The 23,284-nt window shown below is 47.8% G+C and overlaps 1 protein-coding gene across 1 annotated transcript in view; it reads right to left on the bottom strand.

The window, feature by feature from the left end:
• The window catches only part of LOC107185344 (homeotic protein ultrabithorax-like), a 147,702-nt gene that overhangs the window by 15,331 nt on the left and 109,087 nt on the right, over window positions 1-23,284 (bottom strand). The window contains exon 3 of the mRNA XM_015573009.1: window positions 6,136-6,544. Within this exon, the coding sequence (XP_015428495.1) occupies window positions 6,228-6,544 (317 nt within the window). The 3' untranslated portion in view covers window positions 6,136-6,227. The remainder of the gene's footprint in view (window positions 1-6,135; window positions 6,545-23,284) is intronic.

Here is a 23,284-nt window from a genome sequence, read left to right as displayed (position 1 = left end):
AACCAAATAGCTGGTCGCATAAAGTCGCTCATACTACTTGCCGATCAGTTGTCGTGCCAACGTCTAACGTATGTTGTCTCCACCTTTCTCTATGTATGATTTATATAAAAAGTAGTTTAATCAGAATGTACAGAAACTTGAAGTAGAACCGGATGAGGGATAATTTTAATACAATTTGAGCAAAATGACTTTGAATTGAACATTATTCATTGCTTACAAGCGTGAATGCATACGTGTTCGTCTAATTTTAAAACTCGATTCTTTTGGTAATAAAATATCGGACGAAAAAACTACATTCTATACCATCGACTTATCTCTGCACGAAGAATCATCCAGACCTGAACGTACCACTAGTTCATAACTATCTTGTACAAAGCAGACGTTTTTTCTGTAACGAACAACGCGAGACCCGATAATCTTCAGATAGACGTTACCCCATTATTCGCGAAATCGTGGAAACTCCGTCCGTTACCACAAAAGAAACCCGTAGAAGACGCGTCGGAGGAACGTTCCCGAACACGATATCGGAACCGAGACGCCCTTAAACATTTCTAGCTTTTAGATTTCAGGGCCGCGACGGATTTATCGCCGCTATATACGGGCAAACTTTCCTATATAAAAGTAGATCGCCGAAATTCCTCTAAATTGCCTTTTCTTGTTCACTGTCAAAATTTATCTTTGGCGTATATCTGCGCCCGTGGCGGCAACGGGGACGGAACGGAACGGGGACTCGGCCGCGAGAGGGCCCCGGTGTTGTCCCGTTCTTTATTTAGTCGAGGAAAAAAGGTGACATATGGGAAGCGCGCGCGCGCGGCCTAGAGGTCCGTCAAATTCTTCGGCCATGACTCCCTTCTCGTCGTCGCCGCACGATAGCGTTCGAGGGCCTTTTCTTAATTGGACACACTACAATCTATCTCTCTCTCTCTCTCTCCCCGTTTGCAGAATGACAAAAACGGTCGGGAGCCGGTGGCCGCCGACAATGAAATGTAAATTCGAAACGCAAATTCGACGGATGGAGAGGGAACCTACGAGTGGGACGAGAATACGGGAAGAAAAAAGGAAAGAAAAATGACGGGAAATATATGTATATCTCGTTATATTATCAGGCCGTGGCGTGGCGTGGTCGCGAATTTAATGCGACCCGCTATCAATGCGCGATTTAATGAGCGCGCGAAACAATGCAACAGAAACACGGTCGCGCGAGCGCGCCACCGCCCGTGCCCGGGCCGGCCTAACAAATAACGTCATAAATATGTAATTAATATGGTAATATAACTCAAAACGGAATTTATCGTTGTGCTAATCGATTTCCCGTCCCGATACCCGCGACGTTACCATCCCACCGCGGACCGCTACTGTTCGAGCGTGACGCGATTATAGTTTCTGGCAGTATTCCATGTTCCCTCCCCTCCACCCTTGGCTAACGATCTACTTTGTGTCGTAAAAAACACAGCGCTCGCGCCGATGAGGAACGCGGACGATAAAGAAAGGGTATACAGTCGGCGAAATCGGTGCGGGAAGGCCAGGCGGAGAAACTGATTATTTCCGGTGGAGGTTGGTCAGCAATGCTGCTGTGCCACGGATTTGGATGACAAAATTACACCACAGCCTTTAAATGTTCATTGGAACTGCACCTTTTAACGTATAAACAAGACGATCGAATAAAAATTTTAGAATGATGTTTTAAAAATCAATTGGTAATGAGAATCACTTTTGGAACACGTCTATTTCATCCCCTGACCACGAATCTCTTCTTTAGATTCTTCGGATTTAGTTATTTCTACGGAGGATCGTTTGAGTAAATGTTATACTTGCCATAATGATAGAATTCTTTTAACATCTGGGAAATTCCTAACGATAAAATAATTCTTGAGATTGCAGTCTTCAAATATCGTAAGGCAAGAGGTTAAAGAAATCGTATGATTCATGAACACTTTTCATAATTATTCCTACTTCTTTAAACACTTTCCAATATTGAGTTTAAACAGAACAAACAAAAATACTGTATTTTATATCATAAAATGACAAATCTACCCCTACGAATTTCCACTAACCAAACCTCAAGTAAAACATCGAATCGTTTCAGCGAGTAAACAGACGAGAAAATCCCTGCGAATCGTTGATCAGGTTAATTTTCCACAAACAATCACCCCGTTACGAGTCTCCGGTCTCATCCCTATTTCCGCGAAGACCGCGATGCGTGACAGAGTCCATAATGCGCCCAGCACAATTCGACGCGATCATCGTTATTCGCGCATCTAAAATTCTATCTAACGGTCACGAAGGAACATTGTCGTTGCACAGAGGGGAACTGAAAATGGAGGCTTCGTCGAGTTTCGGTTGGATAAAGGGGGGTCGAAACTGCGACAATCGGCGGAACGAGTGCATCGATTAAACATCACACCGGAGTCGGTATCGTTGAATCGGCGCCCTGGCAAGCCTACAATTACGATGCAGTTCCGTGGAGTTAATTGGCGAATTCCTCTGGCCGGTGAGATACTGCCGGGCGAGAGAAACTTTATAAACTTTTCCGTTTATCTGCGAGACCCACCGAAGAGAGATATGATTTGAAGGGGACCGAGAATTATCGGGCGAATTTCTCTTACCCTGGGGGGGAGGGCGTTAATCGTTTCCACGGACTGATAATGAGATTTCGAACGAGGTCATCGGAAGACCACGCGCCTCTAACTTTCGGGAAATAAAAGCTACCGGAGCATTTTTAGGCAGATATGCAGTGTATACCGATCCTTCCACTGTCACGATTAGTAATTTTAATTTCGAGAGATCTACATTGTTCTAAGAAACAGAGCATCGTGTATTGTGCATGTGCAATTGCAATGAAGTACCATGAAAAATTGCATACAAGAATTTTTATGAGATTACTAATTGTCGTAATTACACTACGGCCTCTGAATCTTTTCCAACTCCACTTTTTCGTACTAATCACTGATATTTTCTTCAGAATAATCTATAAATATAATCCTCCCAGCGTATTTATTAATTTCTCATATAAATGGTACATTAATTAAGTGCAATCTCTCATCAATATTAAGTTGTTTCCATTATTTAACGTTCGTCTAACAGATACACTGTTGTTCGCTCACCGAACTGTTACAGTAAAAACCATCACTTATCCTGCACTATACTTCGAATTAGAATTCAAAACCAGTCACAGAATCTGAGTCGACTATACCACAAACTTTTATACCTCATCGAGGACACACTTGAAGGGTTTAAATATTAGGTAAAGAATGAATATACCCAAGCACTTTCACATGGAAAATAATAGCACCACGAGTGTAAGTAGATTCTCCAACGACGAAAGTTCTCCTGAACAACCATGAAGCACAGGATGCAATGAAGAACGCATTGTAAAGTCGGAAAGAAAGTCACCCGGGCCGTCAACTTCCGTCGAAACGGCCGTGGACGTTTCCCTGGAATCCTTTTTCTCCACCCAAACATGCAACGAGTCATAAAAGCCCGAACCAGGGGTGGCTAGGAGACGACGGTGAAAGCGCAGAAAAACCGAAGACCTTTTTTTTTTTACTGCCGATATTACCCCCGCTCGATCCAAGCAATTCGAAGGGTCGTTCGTTTTTCGAGGATGAATGGTCGTACCCTGGACGAAAATACAAATTACACCGGAGGATCTTCGAGGTAGATACAGGAACTGACACCACGTTTTCCTTGGGTGCTTCCTTTTTTTTCTCTACCTGAACGGAAACTTTCTACTTTCTTTTTTTAGACAGTTTTCACTTTTTCCCTTTACTACGTATTTTTTCCGCGCGAAGAAAAGAGGAGAAAGTTTCGAATATTCTGGGAATTCGGGCGTTCCTTCGCCGACCGTCGTTTTAAGGATTCTTCCCGTGGACGTTGAAAGAAACGAATGCTTTTTACGACGCTTTCTTTGTCGGTTAGCATTTCTATAGTGTGCGCGTTGAATTTTACACTGGAATTTTCTACTGTGATATGGAAATGTTATATCAATTCACATAATTCGTTTCATATTGTAAAAAAGAAACTTCTACTGAATAGATCCTTTATCAGTTAATTTTTGCAAAGTAAGTTTTAGAATTTCAAGAAATTCATACCGATTAAAAATCAACTTCCATTAACGATTTCCAGCTGTTTCTAAATAGCTGGAGACCCCATACTAGATTTTCTCAGCACAAAAATTGAGAAATTTCGTTCCAAAGAATCGAAACATTTTCTTGAAAGTTTCCAACAAGAAATAAATTCAAAAAATTACACTTCACAAAACGTTAAAGTAAGAAAAGCCACTGAAAAGTCTCGGGGAAGACCCCGCGAGGGATCGGGGAAATTACGGAGCCGCTTCGTTAACGTCTGCGGTATCCGCGGGAACGCAAGGAGACAAAAAAAAAAGTGAAAATATACATGAAAATCACGATGGAGTAACATTTCAGCGACGCGGCCGCGGGAACCCCTTGAGATGCAGAAGGTTCAGCGAGGCGCGAGTTAAATGCACGCGAACAGAATAACTTAGGGAATTATGAAGGCACGCTCGCAGGTGGTTTATCCTCATTAAGTGTACCGGCTAAACTTAATTTTAAAGGCCGGAAACCGGCGGCTGAAAGCGAGCGCCTGTCCACATTCGTAATACTCTTTAGCGAACATTTTCTTCAGGTTCCCGTAACTTCCGCTGATGATATATCAACCGTGGGGGGTAAACGGGGTGCTCGTCGCGACCACACCACGGAGGGAAGGGGGTGCGCAACGCCCAGGGAGAATCCATTACCATCGGAGGGAGTTGCGACAACCCTTTCGAATTTAGGTTACGAAGGGTGGGCCTCGACCGGGCTCGAGACCCCGCCAGATTGCAGCATCCGATGGAAGTTGAACGAGTTCACCCAAATTTCGAAGAATTTCGATTATGTACTTGGGTCGTCCACGCTTCCTGGACAAGAGTTCTGCGTGTCGTTGATGTAACCGTTCGTTCAGCTTCCTACTTTTCTATTTCTGGAAACTTGTTAGGGATCGTAGAAGAAATGAAAGATGTATTCGAGCTTCAGTCACAGCTGAAACTTGATATTGGTCACGAAAGAAGTATTAGTGGTTAGAATGAGAGGAGATTCAGTGTCTCGGTTTGTGGGAGTCATCGAGAATGATCTTGCGGTCGAAAGATAAACCGCGAACGTATAATCTTGATGCGAAAGGTGGAAAGAAAGAGCAATGATGATATGCTTGTTAACCCTTTGCGGTTTGTCTACCTATAAGCTGTCTGGTAAAGGGTCTGACCTGTTTCAAGACAATTCCGGTGTTGCATAGACATGTATTTGCTAGGACAGAAATAGCTAAATAACATGTACAAGAAAAAGGAAAAATGTTCGAGATGGGGTTTGAATTGTTGGTAGCAGAATGCATTCTATTAACATTCGTGCCGCGGCACTAGAAACGCGAATTAATCGACCATTTCTAAGCCACCGTGTGTGTCACTGGCGATGAAAAGTGGCCACCATATATTCGTCTAGAAGAAAACAATGGATTGCTCGTGGAGAGGACGCCGGTACCTTGTTCAGGGCTCAAGATCCGCCAGAAGATGACTTTTGTTGTTAGAACGTGGGTGTTCATATTTCCAAACGCAGAATAATTCACGACTTCGCGAACTTAGAAAAATTAGAATGAATTATAGGAATTCCCTGACTCTTCCCACTTATTCTGAAACTTACAGACGATCTTTAACAATGGACAGTGCATTACACGATCTAAAAAGATCAGCTAGGCAGTTTAACACATTCACTGCCGCGTCGGTCACCGGTGTCCATCGTATAATAAAATTTCCAGTGTTAAATAAATCGGCGTAAATGGAAAGTCAGTCAAATCGTAATACAGATACCCTCTTATTAGTAGTAGATAGACTACTATTAACCACAAATCAAAAGGAACCGAATAACCTCCTCGGAATCTACAATCTGCAATCGAACAAGAAGTAACCTCGCTTGCACGAGAATGACCGTGATGGGAGGGCCCGGTAGAAATTGGTGGCTTAGCAGGTTGATGTTCAAATGGTGGGAGGGGAGATTGCAGCAAAACGATGGAGGGGGGCGGATAGGGGGGCAAAAGGGGGGTGAAAAGCGACTAATAAAATTAGAAAACATCGGTATCGAAGTCACTCACCTTTAATATAGCTGTGTACATTGCGGTGCTAGCAGAGGGTGGTGTGGATTGGCGGTGGGGTGGTCAGGGGGGCTCCGGTGCAGGGCGTACCCCTAGTTGGCCCCCTCCGGTCCCCCACCGGCTGCTTGCTGCTGATGCGCAGCCGCGGCCGCTGCCGCCGCCGCCTTCTGCGCCTGCGCCTGTTTCTCTTGCTCGTTCAGCTCCTTGATCGCTTGAATCTCCTTCTTCAGCTTCATCCGCCGATTCTGGAACCAGATCTTGATCTGCCGTTCCGTCAGGCAGAGCGAGTGTGCCATCTCGATCCGCCTCCGCCTGGTGAGGTAGTGGTTCGTGTGGAATTCCTTCTCGAGCTCGAGCGTCTGGTAGCGCGTGTAGGTCTGTCGGCCGCGCCTGCGCATTCCGTTCGCCCCTGCAAACCCAACAAAAACCACACGAAACGTTCAAACGAGCTCCTTCTCGATCGCGTGTGTCTTTTCGGGGCTCGTTTCTCGCCCCTCCCCCCCGTCCCTCACCCTCCTACGGGGCCCGATGGTTTCCAACGGGGCCCACGAGCAACCCGTCCGACCCGAAGAGTAATAACGTTTACACGCCGGCAACCGTCGCGGTACAGCATCCACCCGTCCTTCGGAACGATGACTTCCGGTGGGACCGAGGGGTACGGTTGATGGTATTTTTTCGGAATAAATTGTTGCTGTGATGTTTACCTAGCTTTAACACTTGGGCGACTACCTGTGTCATCGCGTCTGCAATAGTGATCTATGAAAAGATAGAGGTCTAAATAACTCACAGAGTATGGTGTTTCCCAATACGGTTGCCCAAGTGTTAAGAGCCTAGCAGAAACGAACGTTGACGACACTAGTTACACAAGTCTTCCCATATAAAACTGTCGTATATTTTGTATATATAATACGTACGGAGAACCACAACCTTGATTCAAAACTGAAATCTCTGCTTCGAAATAGTCGATAATCCCCGGTTTCTTGAACCACCAAGCACACTGACTTATTCCACCGCCACAGGATTGTCCCACGACTTAAAGGGAACGCGACAATCTCACGATCTCGACCCCCGTAGAACAGAGGAACGGCAAATAGAGGCGTTTCACGGTACAAGGCACGCCACAGAGTTTTCGAGAGGTCTCCGAAATCCCCCGTAACGCTCGCGATAACGCCGCGACGAGCAGAATGCTCTTAGGTGGGCGTATTAAAGGGACGGAGCGGGGAGGAAAAAGGAGAAAAGAAGGAAACAGAGAGAAGAGGCGCGTAAACGGTTTCAGATAGAGCCGGGGAGTCGCGGCCGGGGCCACCGAGAGAAAGTAAGAGAGTGTACGACACCGGGATAGGTACTGTCGAACAGCCACTTGGGTACAGTACCGGAATAAACCCGTCTGTGGGGGCGCAAGCTCACCTTATCGGCCGTTACTGCCTCGTAAAAACTCTCCTCCCGTTTCACCTCTGCCGGTGAACGCGCGCGGAGACCAAAGCAACCCTCTGGCCCCCACAGCCGCCGTAAGCAGTCCGCTTCTCTGCCTTTCACGCGACGTTCGCTCTCGCATACGGTTTATATCGAAGTGTATAAACGGTGCCCGGTAGTAATACGATTTCTGCCTGCCTACCGGCCGTAGGAACCCTTTTCGGTTTTTCCGGGTCTCCGGGCGACACTGGACTCGTTTCGCTCGGAACAATTAATTCCGGTTAAACGGCAAAAGCCCCACCCACGAACCCATCTATCGCCGCTTATTACGCGATAAACCGAGAAATTAATTTCACTCGAAGGGTTTAATTGTTATGAATAATTAATCCGCCCAGCGTCCCTGCCAGGCACCACCGCCGCTGGAGATAAGTGACGGGGGTGATATTGAGCCGCTCGATGAAGCTGTTGGCGGGAGGTATTGCGTGTATTGTATATCCCGATACGGTTTATTTTTGAACTGGTGCGATACACGAGGACATACATTTAGTTTCTTAATAAATATTACATAGGGAAAGCAAAGTGAATTTTGATGAATTATAACACGGACGAAATAGTCTACATTTTTTGTAAAGACTCTTATACACTTGACGACAATTCAAACAATCTTGAAGGATCACAATTCTCCAATGAAGGGACAACAAATTGAATTTAAAATTAATTGTATTTTTCTGGCTCTGGAGTCCAAATATATCGATGGATATTCATGGGGCGGGTGCGTAATCACCCATTCTCCCAACGAAAACAACCCTGATCTCAGCAAGTGCATAGATCCATCAAACCTACCAAACGAAAAAGCTTAAACCAAGCTCTATCCACTCGACCAACAGGAAGTCGTGTATCATAATCGAGGTGTGATTTTTCGGCAGTTAGATCTGGAGTCCCACAGATAGCTTCCGTCGAACGGAACAAATTTCCCGGGGGGTAGTTTCGATCGGAATCAGAGAGCGAAACAGGGTCGGCGCGCCGGCAAAACGTTTGGTACCCTCCCCCCTGGTATCTCGCGGCTTGTCGTACACACTTTCACGGTCGGGCAGGGATCGAAACGGCGAGCAATAAACGCGTCATATTTACAATCGTATCCGCTCCGATCTATTATCGAGTGCCGCTCGCGCGCGACAGAAGAGTTAGGTAGCTAGCGCGCGCTCTCCCCGTGGCTTCGGGAACGCCGCGACGCACCGGACCATTTCCAGGTGGCCATTACGCAATATCGCACGGGGACGAGCAACAACACACGCGGCGAACCCGGAGTTCATATCGGCGTCATGTATATTATCGCAACGTAATCAAGTGGCCCGCCGCCACCGTTCGAACGTTTCCCTCCCCTCCCTGGCCGCCTCTTCTCGCGCTCTATCCTCCCTTCCACGCCCATCGCTGTTGCACAACATCCCCATGATTTTCATTTCAGGTTGTCATGCAGAGACTCGCAGCGTTCGCCCCCGCGTGCCACCACCGCCGCAAAGTTATGGTGTACCGTTTATAAGGGTTATTTGTCACAGCAGACCCCGTCGACGGTGTCTCCTTTCCACCACCCCGAAGCATCCCTGGGAGTTATATCAGCGACGAGCATCCCCTTGGCCCTGTCCCCCAACCACCTCGAACCGCCGTGAGAGAATGCAGGGGCTGTGCCGATAGACTCGAACTTATAAATAAAACCGGTGGGGGGTGGCCTCAGCCAATTAAGCCGGGCCTCGTACGTCTCCGCGAAGCAGAAAATGCGACGGACCCTCCTATACTTTCGGTATACCTCGTTACACTTTCAGTAGCTTAGTTTTGCATAAGTAACGTATTTTGTTTAGTTGCCGTTAGTCCTTCCTGGACGTTTCTCGTATTTTTTTTTTTTTTTTTTTTAGATACTTTGAATTATATTGTACAGATACCTATAGAGTGTTCTTACTAATGACAACCTTGTAACACACCCTTGGTTATGTGAATATCATGAGAGAAACTACACTTTGACACATTTACTGTCATAGGGTGCACTGGTGATCGATGTCACTATATGGTAGGAACAAACTTAACAATTTGTAAGTGATAACGTGATTCAAATGACGAGTCTACCAGCAACAACTTAAGTACTGGTGTTATAATGGCAAAAGATTTAAGGAGTCGTACTTCTCACAATACTGTGCTAATAATTAAAATTTGATCGCGATCTTCGCTCTTATTCTTCTGTAGAAAATGGTCAAAAAGGTTCGGAACTGTTATATTCCTTCGAAATTTTAAATTCTACCTCTGTACCCTTATACTTCTCCAGGAGATGGTAAAAAGAGCCTCAAAATTTTTAGATTCCTTCGATTTCTTAGATTCTACCCCTGTATTTTTATACTTCCGAAGGAGATGGTAAAAAAAAGCACAGAATTCTTATATTCCTTCGAATTCTTAGATTCCACCGGCGGATCTTTTCCCATCCGTCGTACCTTCCCTCGGACTCGGTCAGCCATCGTGGCCCCTCGCCCCAGCTTACGCACGCCCCGTGGGAGATCCTGAGCGAAACGAAGTTAGGGGGATGCTGTCGGGGCCGCCACGCTCCCCGGAAAAAGTAAGAAGAGGCGTGCGTGGCTGTTTAACCAAGGGGGTGGATAAATTTTATGCTGAGACCGTGAAACGTGTTTCATCCGGGGAAACGAGAAAGAAAGATCTGGATGGCGGGGGCGGGGGACAAGGGCGGTGGGGAAAAGGGGCTGGGCCCAGGCTGCCGGGGGGAAACTCGAGAGAGGAGAGCGCGCTTAGAGTGAAAATATTTCGGCCATAACTCACGGGCTTCTTAAAAAAAAAAAAAAAGAACGAGTTTCCTCGTATATCGTCAGAAATTCCCACCCCCGGGTGGAACCTTCTGCCCGACTCGTTTAACGTTCGACGAGCGAGAACTCTGGGGGGTGTCTCTCGCGAAAGCGAGGAACATTCCTAAGAATACCACCCTTTCACCGAAATATCTTTCGAAGTTCAACCCTTTTTTTGAAAGTTTTTCTATTCAGTCGAAACGCTGTAAGTATTTATAGGAGTTGCTTCGTAAGAATCGAAGATTATTGAACGGGGGAATGTTTGACACTCTGAATCCCAGAAAATACAGAATTATCTGTACGATAATCTAGAGCTGCCTGGTGAAGATTACCGAGGCCTTACTCGCAGAGCAGATTCATTCAAGATTCCCAGAGTTATGTATGCGTGACTTGAGAAACCAGTTCTTCGCTGAAGATCGTTCAAATGTAATCTATACGAGACACTATATCTTGCTGTAGGTACTAGCCTACAACATAGTTTCCATTTTAAACTCGATTCTCGTTACTACACAAGCTACTCATTTCATATTCGTTTAAACAATTTTTAAAAGTCTAATGTACATAAATACCTCGGATAATAACTTCGTGAAGGAACACTTACACGGCCTATCTCTGCTCGGAATCAACGTTTCCTACGAGACCCAAGTTTTAGCCCCTGTCTTTTAGTTTCGAGACGCCCAGTACGAAAGACCTAAAACCGCGAACACGAACGAGCGCCCAGGCGGTTGTCGCGGGGTTAACCGGATACGCTCACGGCTCGTTTAGGACGCTCCGAGTCGGCGAGGGATCCTCTCGAATGGAAGGAACTGGCGGAAGGTTCGACGTCGCGGGGCCATAAACAGAAGGCGAACGGGAGAGCCATCGACTTTGGCTGTTGCCAACTCTAATAAGAACAACCAATACGTTGATTGCTGCCGGGGATTTGCCGATATAACTCTGGCCCCGCGGTTCGCAAAACACAATGCCAAAGCCAACCCCCTTCGGAGCTTTCCCCTCTTGCAGCACAGGGCCAAGGGAGGAAAGAGGATCGCACGTGCACGCCAAAACCGGATCATACGCGGGGACCAATCAAATCAAAGTAAGTGAATTGCCTGGAAACATGAAGGACCCACACGACGAGGCTCCCTATCTCGTCCCGTAGGCTTCCGTCGCCGCAACAACCACCCCTGCCGCGTTTTAGTTTCGAAGACGGTTACTGATGGCCGCATCAATCCGGAAACCCCGGAGTTTCTTGTTACGCTGATTCGACCGTCCCGGGGTCAATTTAAACGCGGCCAATTTAGGCGCCGTCTTCGCGTGTATATATGTATGTATAGACATCCTACTCCTACCCTTCCATCGCGGAACAAAGCCCTGGGTGATGCAATACCAATTACCGTGTTTGCCCCGGACTGTTTCTGAATCACGCTGATCTATCGACAACACCGGGATGGATGGTCCCGGGAAAAGAGATACGACGGGCGGACTACTCCTCGGAGCGTACCGGAGCGGTATGCTAATTTGATGGCGGGGGTCGGACCCCCGAAAAGTTCCCTCCATTCGTTATTGGGATACTCGGTTACTCGCGTTTCGACCGACACCGACTCACGGGAAAATTTAAACGCCATCTGAGGGGAAAATGTTAATTCGTCGGAGGAATTTTACTCTTGTGGTCGGTGCGCCACTTGGGTGACAAGTGAGGTAAGACGGTTTTTGTTGTTTAAAGAAGATTTAGCGAGATCAGAAGAATGTTAATGCGATACTTTGGAAATGTTGATGATTTTGGGGGGTTACGCTTCTACGACTGAAATTGTACAGTAGTGAAAATAATATTACAACTACTATGGCTTTGAAGAATGTACTTTTGAGATACAATCGCTTTTGGTTTGACGCACTTATTATATTATTCATTGCAGTAGTCGAATATTTTACAGTAATCCGGAGTTTACCGAAATCATTAGATAACAACGAATCAAATGTTAATAACATGAAATGAAATGTGTTCATAATTTCCGAGGTAATTTTTAAACGCAAACTACACTACCGATTCTACTTATTAGGACATCAGGTCTGCATGACGAATATGTGATGTACCGTAAAAATATTTTAGGCCATGTTTATTACTTAATATCCTTGTTAAATACTTAACATCCCTTAAACAATATTTATTTCAAGCTTTCAGCAATTTCGTAATGCCTTCTTACATTTAGTGCATATTCGATAAGTGTCCTGATACTTACAAGCAAAAGTATATGTCTCCAAACAGTGTGATTATAATTCAAAACCACCCCTCAAGAACTAAGCAATGAAGTCTCGCTGGACAGACTTACAAGATATCCTTAACAACACGCCATTTCAGTGGTGTAATAATATCGCGCGCGTTTCGAAGAAAGGTCGAGCTTCCACGAGTCAGCCCCCAAATACAATATCCACCGTACGAATTATCCATCAGCCAAGATTACCACCCCAGCTCCTTATCTCCCTACGTCCAAACATGCCCCCCATCTTCACGCCTTATTTAATTTACCATCACCCTGTATCTCTTCCACCCGCGTTCGGTACTCCATCCAGGAATTCTTCACCGGAAGGAGAGCAAGTTGGCCGTATAAATCGTGAACGCAATTAGTGGACCATTCGGTGTCCGGCCCCCGAAACTGTCGGGAGTGAGAGAGAGAAAGAGGAACGAAAGGCAAGAGCAACCGGGCGGCCGTCCAGCTCCTGTTCACGTGTCGTAAGTTCTCGGGGGCTTCCGGTGTGTCCCTACGAAAACGCGAAACGTTCACGGCCGCCGCAACGAACTCTGTTTGCGAGACACGGGAGTCCCGGAGACACTCGGTATGAGAAACGCGTAGCTACGCAGCAAGATCGTAGCTCAACGTGGGGCACCACCCTCCCTCCAGCCTTGCCAAGGTAGGTAATCCTCTCGGGGGCGTGAGTTACTGCCTGGCGTCCCTCGCGCGGTACTCTCTCTTCTGTCCCACCATCTTCTTCTTCTTCTTCTTCTTCGCCTCATCGGTCCCGTTTTCTCTCTCTTCCTCTTCATCTCTTTCTTTCCTTTCTTTCGTCCCTTCCCTCAGCCTCTAGCTTCGTCTTTCTCGTCACTCCGACTCCCCCAAGCCCTATCTCCTCCTACTATTCTTGCAGCTCTCTTTTCCGCCGTTAGGGGCTGCCGTGAAAGCGTTCGGAGAAAGTTCCGAGGACGGCTGGGTGGCGCGGGCGGCACCGAGGGCGTAAGGTATACAGACCAGCGAACGTAGACGAAAGCGTACGGCCGCTGCCGCCGCGCCACAGCTGGAGAGCATTAGTCAACTGTAATTAATAAGTTATGTGGAACGGAGGCTAACGAACACACCGCGGCCGCGACGTGCCGGCGTTGTTATCTCTGTTTCGAGCAGGCGGAAGCAGGGGGTGGAGGGAGGGTGGGGTAGGTTTCAGGGTGTGACGACGGAAGCCTCGACGACCATAAATACGCGCGCGGTAAACCCTTGTAACGTGAATAAACTGGGGTTGCTCAGCGCGCCACGGGGAAATAAGGAGCAGCAGCACCCCCCGCCCGCGGACTCGACGGCTACGGCTATCGTTGTATACTTTCTTGGATGATTTGATGCGCGTTTAGAAGGTACTCGAAGGATTTGGCGGGTTTTCGTGCTTAGGGGATGATAGGGGATGGCCTCGAACCTGGGATTCGGAGTGAATTTAAGAGACGCGGGACTAGGTGATGGGGAGAGGGTGCGCGAGCTAGAGAGTACATGATTTCCATGTCCTTTATGCTCGGACGCCATTGTATTCATAGGGCAACTAACTTCGTGAGTTGGTTAACATTCTCAGGAACTGATTGAAGGCTGACTTTCTTTGCTGCACGTTCCATTTATTGTGCCGAGGTTTTTTTTTAAGTTTTCCTGTGGAAACTTAACTGAAGAAAACTAACTATCAGTTTCACCCTTCTTCAGGAGCACGAATGAACTAATAATTAAAATCTTCACTTCCAATCCCCCAAATGCGCCTAAAATCGCAAACACCTAATCACCGAAACTCGACAAAACTCGAGGAATAAGAAGTAATACCTACTCGAATCCAGTACCGAAGACTGAAACAAACCCCGCTGCACCGAGTCAACGACATCGCGTAAATCTCTGCGCATTTCAACAGGAAGTCGATCGAAACGGCAAAGAGGTGGAACGATCGTTCGCGTGGCGGAACAACAGGAAATCCCCACGATCGAACGAGAGACACGGAACCGACAGAGGCCGTGGATAAACGACCGCGAATCAGAGAGATATCGAACGTGATCGGTATACACACACACAAACACAAACACAGTACGGTTCTCGCCGAGTGGCTCCCACGGCTGGGACCTAACAAAGGGGGGAAGGGGGGATCGTTATTCCGCGCGGCGGAAGGTTCTCGAGGCGGTTACGTTCTTCTCTCCTAGCCTATCGAGGTAAACTCGTCGTTACGCGGCGCAATCGCGATCGGGCGAAACGGCGCAGGATACGAAAGGGAGCCCCCCAGCGCACGGGGAGAGAAGTTACGCGACGCGGACAAGAATGTCGCCGGCAGCCAGCAGGATATACCATAAGAAGAACGAATGGAGCATTCGAGAATAAGATATCGGCTTTACGTGCAGCCACTTTTGAATAAGCGTGGCTGCTGCTGCCGCTCCGCGCCACGCCGCCCCAGCCGCGGGCAAGGTGGCGACTTTGCTCCCACGCGCGAAACGCCGCCATATACATACACCGCGGAGAATAGAGGAGTCTAAAGACCCATCTGGAAAATCTCTTAGTACCACACCGTATTTGACTGTCCCAATGATTACCACGGTTTCTTCCGACCCGTATGTCGATGCGCGCGTAACAGTGGTATACATTACCGGACAAAAGTATGAGATCAGGTTTGATAATTAAAGAGAACAATATTATTTTACTAAATAGTTTGTATACAATACTATTTCCGTCAATTTTATTATATCAGTAATGTATTACTGTTCCATTAATAGTGACCTCTGGTCCCATACTTTTGGCCGGTAGTGTATATTCGTACATTCTGCGGCAGAGATGGGCAAATTGATTATCCAGACAAAGAGTTTCGATTAATAAATAAAATATGAAAAAGCACTTCGTCATTTTTAATCGTTCAAACGTGGAAAGTCTTACATAATAAAATAAAAATTCGAATGAAATTGTGCCCAACTCTGCCCTGCGGGGCCCGCTGGTATCTGTAAACGCATCGACATAATAACTCGTTGAAAACGATGGGCGTGGACGCGCTCGGTTGTACATCGTGTGGTCCAATCGATGGATCGCCGATGGAAAATGAGACCGAGGCGACCATGTTTCTTGCATACTTCTAAAAATTACGCGATATAATGTACTCTTGCCCCCCCTTTATAATTTCCTCCTGTACTTTGTTGCTCGTGATACATCTTTTTTGATTGCTCTTGATCGTTTTTTTTTTTTTTTTCATGGCTCGACGTTGCACCGGCCTTCCTTCCTCGAAAACGATCGACTACTCTCGCTGCTCCTCCTGGCAGCCGCATTAAAGACCGCCCCGGCGGGGACGCCGTTTTTCTGTCCTCCTACCCTTCCCACCCAATGTTCGATCAGACGACAACGATCCATAATAGCCGAGGAACGATTAGTCAGGCCGAAGAAATTAGTAGTCCGACTGAATACGCCGGGAATGTTGACGAAATCGAGCGAAGGTCGACCGTAGGCTCACGTCCTCGTGCATCAATCAGCAGTCGCGCGGAGACTAACTATTCCGTGGGTACGGGTACGTATTCCTACGGACGTAGCGGGGCAGCTCATTTAAATGTACAGCATTATTTGCTACGCCGCGTTGAATGATATCCTAAAGGTCGAGGCACGCGAGGAGGAAACTGGCAAACTGCGCTTCCAAGTCGCGTTTCTATGGGCTAGCACGACGAGAACTGCGATGCTTCGGTATCGCCAGATATGCCAACAGTTTTCCCTTCGATACCGTATCGAAATTGATTAAATTAAAATATGAATTGTATTTAAATATTGTTTTAAAGACTGTGCAGATGAGAAATATAAAAACAAAATGAAAGTGTCCCAATGCAATTCCTCTTCACTAAAGCACCTCAGACAAGCCAAACAGTTTGACACTCCCGTAATCTAACCAATAAAGTTACTAAGAAACACAAATCATTTCTCCAAACGCATCAGAATACAGAAGTTTCCATAGAATCGTCCTTTCGTACGCGCGAACCTAATACAAAAGCCGGGAGCACCATGTGGAGGGCCTGGAAAGGCGCTGAATAGACCCGTAAAACGTGGAGCCATTATACCGTTCCGGGGCGACCGTGCAGGCCGGCGGATATTAAAAATATTCGCAAGCTGTCGATCGCGGCGTGTTCGAAAAATCGACGGCGACGACACGGATCGCGTGTACCGTCCAGAAATTTAATTAACGCGTACACGCGAGATGTCCGAGAGAGAGAGCTGGTCCCCCACCCCTGGTTCGGCTGTGGTGGACGTTGCGTCGTCTCACGTCCAGCCCCCGAGGACAACATCTACAGGCAGAGACAAGGTGGCTCTTTTACAACGAGCCAGCTGCTACTCGCGGTAACTGTAATAATTATGCAAAGACCGAACGCAACGGTGCATCGCGAGCAAGCGAGCGAACGAACGAACGAACGAACGTGCTGGTCGAAGGGACGAGGAAGAGGAGGACGTTCCAAGGAACGGAGCGCAAAAGGAGCAATGCGAGCCAAGATGGTGGAAGAGATGGCATGCAAAAGAGGCTTCGTAGGTAAGCGAACCGAGCCGGTTGTAAGGCGACACCTCGCGGCTCCATATATCTTTCTCTTTCTTTCTCCCCTTGATCTCTCTTCTCCCGAGCAGTCGACGCCACCACGGTTTCTCCTCTCTGCTTCCTTTCTTGTTGCTCTCTTCCGTCGAAGATTTCCACCTCCCCAAGCCTCTGACTCACTTTCGGGACCTCTTTCTCTCTTTCTATCTCATGGTGCCATTTCGCCCGAAAGAAAATTCTCCGACGAACGCCACCCCCGTTTCCACCTTGCTTACCGCAAGAGTTTTCTACAGGTGCCACCGTCGACCATTTCGTCGCGCGCTGATTTCTCTGAAAAGCCGCCCCGACGTCGAGATGCGAGCATTCGCTCCTCAGGTGGTCTCGCGCGAAGGATCCTCGAGACGAGAGGAGTCGAGAGTGGTATACCTACGGATTTTTAATGGGGCTACGACGGTGCTGGGAGTCTCGAGAATAGAGTGGAAGTTCCTGGACTATGAACTTCCTCCTGGATTTTTCAGACTCCGCGTCGCCATAGCGACCGTGAAGTTCGCCTGGGATATTTTAGTGCATCAATGGAATCTAAATCGTCGTGTAATGGAACCGTTTCTCGAAAATTGTTGCTCAACTTTGATCCATTTGTCTACTGAGATTCTTCTAAAATAGCTTCGTACGTCGAGATATCTTTATTAAACCTGCTACGATCCTCAGTCTTAGTATACATTCGAAATAACGACGAGGTAGGGGAAACACGTAGATCGGTAATAATTTCCTTAGACAATTCGTAAATCTAAGAACAGTACTGAAGAGACGAGATTAAGATTATGTAAGAAAAAAAGTGTGTAAAGTCGTAACAACGTTAAAGAAACAAAAATGTGCTTGAGTCGAAATAGACACGAAGATCACGGCAGGGTTAATACTGAACAACTCCTACAGTATCTCTAGTTAAAATAGTTCCCTCGATTTTGTACAATTTTTTCGTATTTTTCTGACAAAGCAGACGAATTCTTTGTCGATAAAATAGAATATTGCAAAATCACAATAACAATTTTATGTAGCATACTAATACCAGTAAAAGTCTTCTTCATGTACAGCACAGGTATCCTAATAACCACAGGTGTTCCAAAGTATTTCACGCGTACCACGAAATGCACAGCAAATGCATTAAACTTTAATTAATCCACCCTTGACAACTCTTATTTTTCCCCTATATTTATCATCACAAGTCCCAGGAATATTTCACTTCACAAACCCTGCTCTCCCATACAATTCACCCCATATCTACGTACCCCGTAATCAACCAATGTACCCTATTATATACATATATCCCAAAGTCGCCGTGGTCGATGCGTACAAGCGTTCAAAAACAAGAAAGAACCACGCGCGAGCAGAGGACGAGCTAAAGGACGAAAAAGGTTGAACCTAGCCAGGGAGACATGGGGCACTGTGAGGGGGGGGGGGGAGGCAGCAGGAAGGTTCAGGGAGGAAGGTGGCGGAGTTTGATACAGGTGGGTAACCCCGCGACACCCTCTAACGAAACGGATCGTCTGTCTTACTTACATCGGCTCGCATCTATAAACTCACGCGGTTGGTACACGCATACGAAGGCCAGCCACGCGTGTATATCCACCGTTGGACAGTGCAACGGGGGGACGCGGTTACCAGCGGGCAACCGACCCACCAACCACCCATATATCTGCGTCCTAAAAGGAATTCCAGAATATATTTTACATATGCTTTATTGCCGCCTTATTTCCAACTCTATGGGCACAGACCTCGACCAGAGAGACCACGAGGAGAGAGAAAGAGAACGGGAGAGGCGAGGAAAAAGAGAAAAAGAGTAAGAGAGAGAGAGAGAGAAAGACAGAGAGGGCCAGTTGCACGCGCGTACACTTCGTGCTCACAAAGGGACGCGACGTTGGCTTGCCACACGCTATGTTTTTCTCCGCGTTTTCGTGTGTCCGCCCTCTCCTCTTCCATCCCCGCTGGCCGCTTGATCGCCCGTTCCCCAGGCTCTCTCGATGGAAGAAGAAAATCACGGCGGGACTTTTTTTTCGGCGAGAGTGCCCCTTTCGAACGTCCATTCCTCGTATATCTGTCGTGTATAGGCAAGAAATTCAGCTGGCGATTGTGCCCGCGGATGAATGATGACGAGGCGCGCGGTTTGCAGCACCGGGGTTTCTTATTAATTCTTTGCTCCTCTACGTGACGTCGGGACGAAATAACGTGGATCTCGTCGGATGGCGGGCTTTTTTTTATTTTGGTTTGTGTGTGGCTTAACCCTTTGTTAGGAGTCGCTGGAGGGAGGAGCTTGAAGACGTAGGAGGTCACCACTGAGGACTCTGAGTCGATCAAACGATATTTAACCGAAATAATTTCGATTTGTTTTAATAAATATAATCTTTGCAAACATAGTCAGAAGGAATAAGGCTGAACAAACGTGGTTCGGGATAGTTCCTAGGAGATGTAACCTTTAAGATGAGCTACCACGCACCAACGAACGAGACCTATTGTTACTCCGCGGGGAAAGTCGACTTTATTCGTTCCGTCTACCAATAAATTACACTCGATGCATTTCTTCAACGCTCGCGTGGTGGCGAAAACTTGCATTACATATCCCCTCGATATTTTCCACTATTTTATTTATCGGATCGTCTACGTGGGTTTAATTTACGCGTTGGAAAAGGGGGGAATCGTGTCAAAGGTAGATCAACGAAGTTATCCGGCCCGAATATTCAGAGTTCACGTCATGCCCGCATGTATTGCGTAAATTCGAAGGAACCCATAATTTCCAAAAGGTTACAATGTATCGATAGATCATAGGGGGGTTTACAGGGGGGCACGTCGTGTCGGCTAGTTCCTCGGTAGCACGTCTCTCGTAGACTTATAACAGGGTAGGAGAGGCATAAATGTATAATGCATGCCCCATGCGCGACTGCATTCCGCAGTAATGACTTAACTTGTACCAGTTAACAAGTACGGGGCTAGATGATTCGATAATTTGCAATCCTCTCACCCCTCCTACCCCTTGTTTCTCTTTTCATCCTCCCGTGGTGGCTTTCAACGCCGAATCCGGCGAATGCAAATCGACGATTCCTCATCAATTATATCGGGCGGAGCGTTTCGCGCGCGCGCTCGCCCCGATACGTCGCTTAACCCTCCGTTCTTCCCTTTTCTTTTCTCTCCACCGTCCCCACCGACCGACAATCCTTCGGGGCCGGCGAACCGAGAGCGCGAATCAACTTCACCGATCTCGAAGTCGGCCGTCCCTCTTCTCTTGGCTTCGCTCGAACTTCATTTAACACGAACTTCCACGACGATCGAAGCGCGCCGACTTCGCGAAATAGGGCCGCCATTATTCATACTACCACGGGTGAACAGCCCACGGAACGTTCTCGTGCGAATAATTATAGGGGGACGTAAGAGGGAGCAAAAAGGAAGAAAAAAATGTGAAATCGGGTTACCGATTGTTGGACCCCGATCTACGCCCGCTAATGACTTAACTTCTCGCGCGCGGCAAAAAACCCAAGAACACCCAAGACCCCCGGATAATCGGAATCGAACCCGTTCGGTAATTTGCACGGGGAATACGGATTACGAAACCCCGTCTGGAAATCGGGATGAACGATGACGGGCGAGAGGAGGGACGGAGGGGTAGGGAGAAGAAGCGTGGGTCTTCTTCGGTGCTCCAAGTTCGACGTGCCCAACGGGGGGCCCCCCACCAACGCGCGAGTGTGGAGACCCAGAAGGTAACCGGTGGGGAGAGCCGGTTTCGACACGACCAAGACGCCATCACGCTTAACGGCAAGAAACTATGATTACCCGGAGCAGGCCCACCGTACTCTGGGTCCCGAATGGTGCGCGCGCCCGCGCCCAAGGAAGCTAAAAGTCGTCAACCGAGAACGACCCGCCAGCCGTTCAATTATACTGGAGGAATTTCGTAGCTTCCCTGAACCGCGAAGCCCCCAAAATTCGGGCCCCGCGAGGCGCAATGTCTTGTACCTACCCGCGTGTAATAGTGGGAATAAGGGGTGGAGCGAAGTAATGGCGCGAGCGAGGACCTGAACACGGTGCATAAACACGTTATGTAAAAATCGTATGGAGATGATGCCCGACCACGAAAAACCCGGGGCAGTTTGAATATATTAAGAAAAAGAGACCTTGTTTCCTGGCAAAATTCGTTTCGAACCCCACGGAAATTGTACGTTGCGCGGCGGGCGACGACGGTCGGTGGGTAGGTTCTACTTGGAGGTACCGGATTGGTCGCCGTTCGCCGCGCTGGGTGCCCATTTTAACGGACGTAGACGTGTGATCGATCGAGGTTCTACAGAGTGGCCAACGAGAAAAGCATTTTACTCCGATTCTGGATCATTGCACCAAGCAGCAATTTGTAATTTCTAAACACCGTATATACATTCTGATCACTCCATTCTTTCGAACCCTCTGAAGAACAGTCTAAGACATCGGGGTTCAATTTATTCAACGTACCCTCGCGAGCAAACTCGGCTAGGAGAAAAAGTGAGGAAGGCAAAGGGCCTCTTACCATTTAGTTTTGGGAGTTACTGAAATTTATGCCAAATTAACATTCGGTTTAACATTTATTTCAGTACTTGAAATAAATTTATCAAGCGGTAGGGGGCCCCTAGCCCTACGTTACTTTTTCCCCTAGAGGAAGCCGAGTGTGCTCGTCAGTGTACACAGCTACGATCGCAGTTTTCGTTTCTAGCGTGGGCCGCGAACCCAAGGCCCGGTTGGTCGGGGGTGAAGGGTGGGGGCACGCGGGGGCGTGATTATTCCGTCGCGCGAAAATAGTAATGAACTCGCATAAATCACAAGAAAAGTTCGAGGGAACTAGTTCTCCACGGTTACTCCATTCACGATATCCGCGTGCACCGATATGCGAGTCGGCTGCCAAAAATGTTCCCCAGCCCCCTCGGACAACTTTTCTGGCTTCGTACGAAAATCCTGGGAATCCAGGTCCGCCGCGACGCCGATTAGTCTCTCCGCGTAGAAAACGCGTCGTTTCCCCCGCCCTTCTGGGTTTTCCACGACTTCCACTCAGCTCGACGGAGTCACGGGCGAACAATTGGTCTTTTTCGGCAGATAGAACGATGTGAAAGAACAGAGAGAGAGAGAGAGAGAGAGAGAGAGAGAGAGAGCCCCGACTACAGCGGCCCCTGGGTCCCGGCTTTTCAGGGATCTCGACGGGTTCAGCGGCAAGGTAGAATGGAAGTAGGTAACCTTTCGGGGATTTCGACGTGATATATTGCTGCCAGGCGATCTACAATCTGCCCGACCGAGTGATATAGACGCTGGCGCGCGGATGTTCTATGCAAATCGGGAATCAGGAAGCAAAAAGGAAACCTTATGAAAATGGAATCTTTTTTTTCATCCTGGTCCAGGTGTGTAACCGCCTGTGGAAATAGTCAAAATACCATCGCGATTCCTCCCCCTTCCTACACTCCAAGCTAGGAGAATATTTTTTATATCGTCCGTGAGACTTTTATCCATATGGGTGTGTGTTTATGTTGCCATTTCAACCGGAGAGTCCAATCTCGCCTATATCCTTTATCCCTTCTTCGTCTTTTCCCCGCCGAATGAATTAACGACGCCGCCCCCGTTGAAGAATCGAATGTAGGTATACCTAAATCTCGTAGTTACTACCTGCAGCCTGATTCGGTCGTTTAACGTCCGACAACATTGCGGTCGGTCAGCGGTTTAGAGTGACCCTGGGGGAAAGTCCCCACCGAATATCGGTATCGCGAAGTCGTGGCCCCACGAGACGTGAAAAATCGGACTTACCTCTCGGCATCGATTTCTCGAAAGAAGAGGAAGGACAACGGAGGAAAGGGATTGGGTTGGCTCCTCTGTTCGGATGGTTACGTAGTTACAGGTTGGTCGGACTCGCGGTTAAGATGAACGAGGCGCTCGCGGTACGAGATCTTATCCGGGCGAAGCAGCGGCCACTGAATCATCCGCTTTGAATAGGGCTTCGCTTCACTCCCTATATTATACCTATAGGTACTAACCTTCTACCTATGCCCGCGTTCACAGGCACGATATAGCGTCGTCGTCGTCGTCTACCGATTCGAGAGAAACGGAGGGACGAAAACGATGACGATGGGAACAGGACAGAGAGGGAAAGA

Source organism: Dufourea novaeangliae, unplaced genomic scaffold, assembly GCF_001272555.1.
Source record: "Dufourea novaeangliae isolate 0120121106 unplaced genomic scaffold, ASM127255v1 scaffold60, whole genome shotgun sequence".
NCBI classification, from domain to species: Eukaryota; Metazoa; Arthropoda; class Insecta; order Hymenoptera; family Halictidae; genus Dufourea; species Dufourea novaeangliae.
Note: the sequence above shows the minus strand (reverse complement) of the source record. Positions and strands in the feature narration are given on the sequence as shown.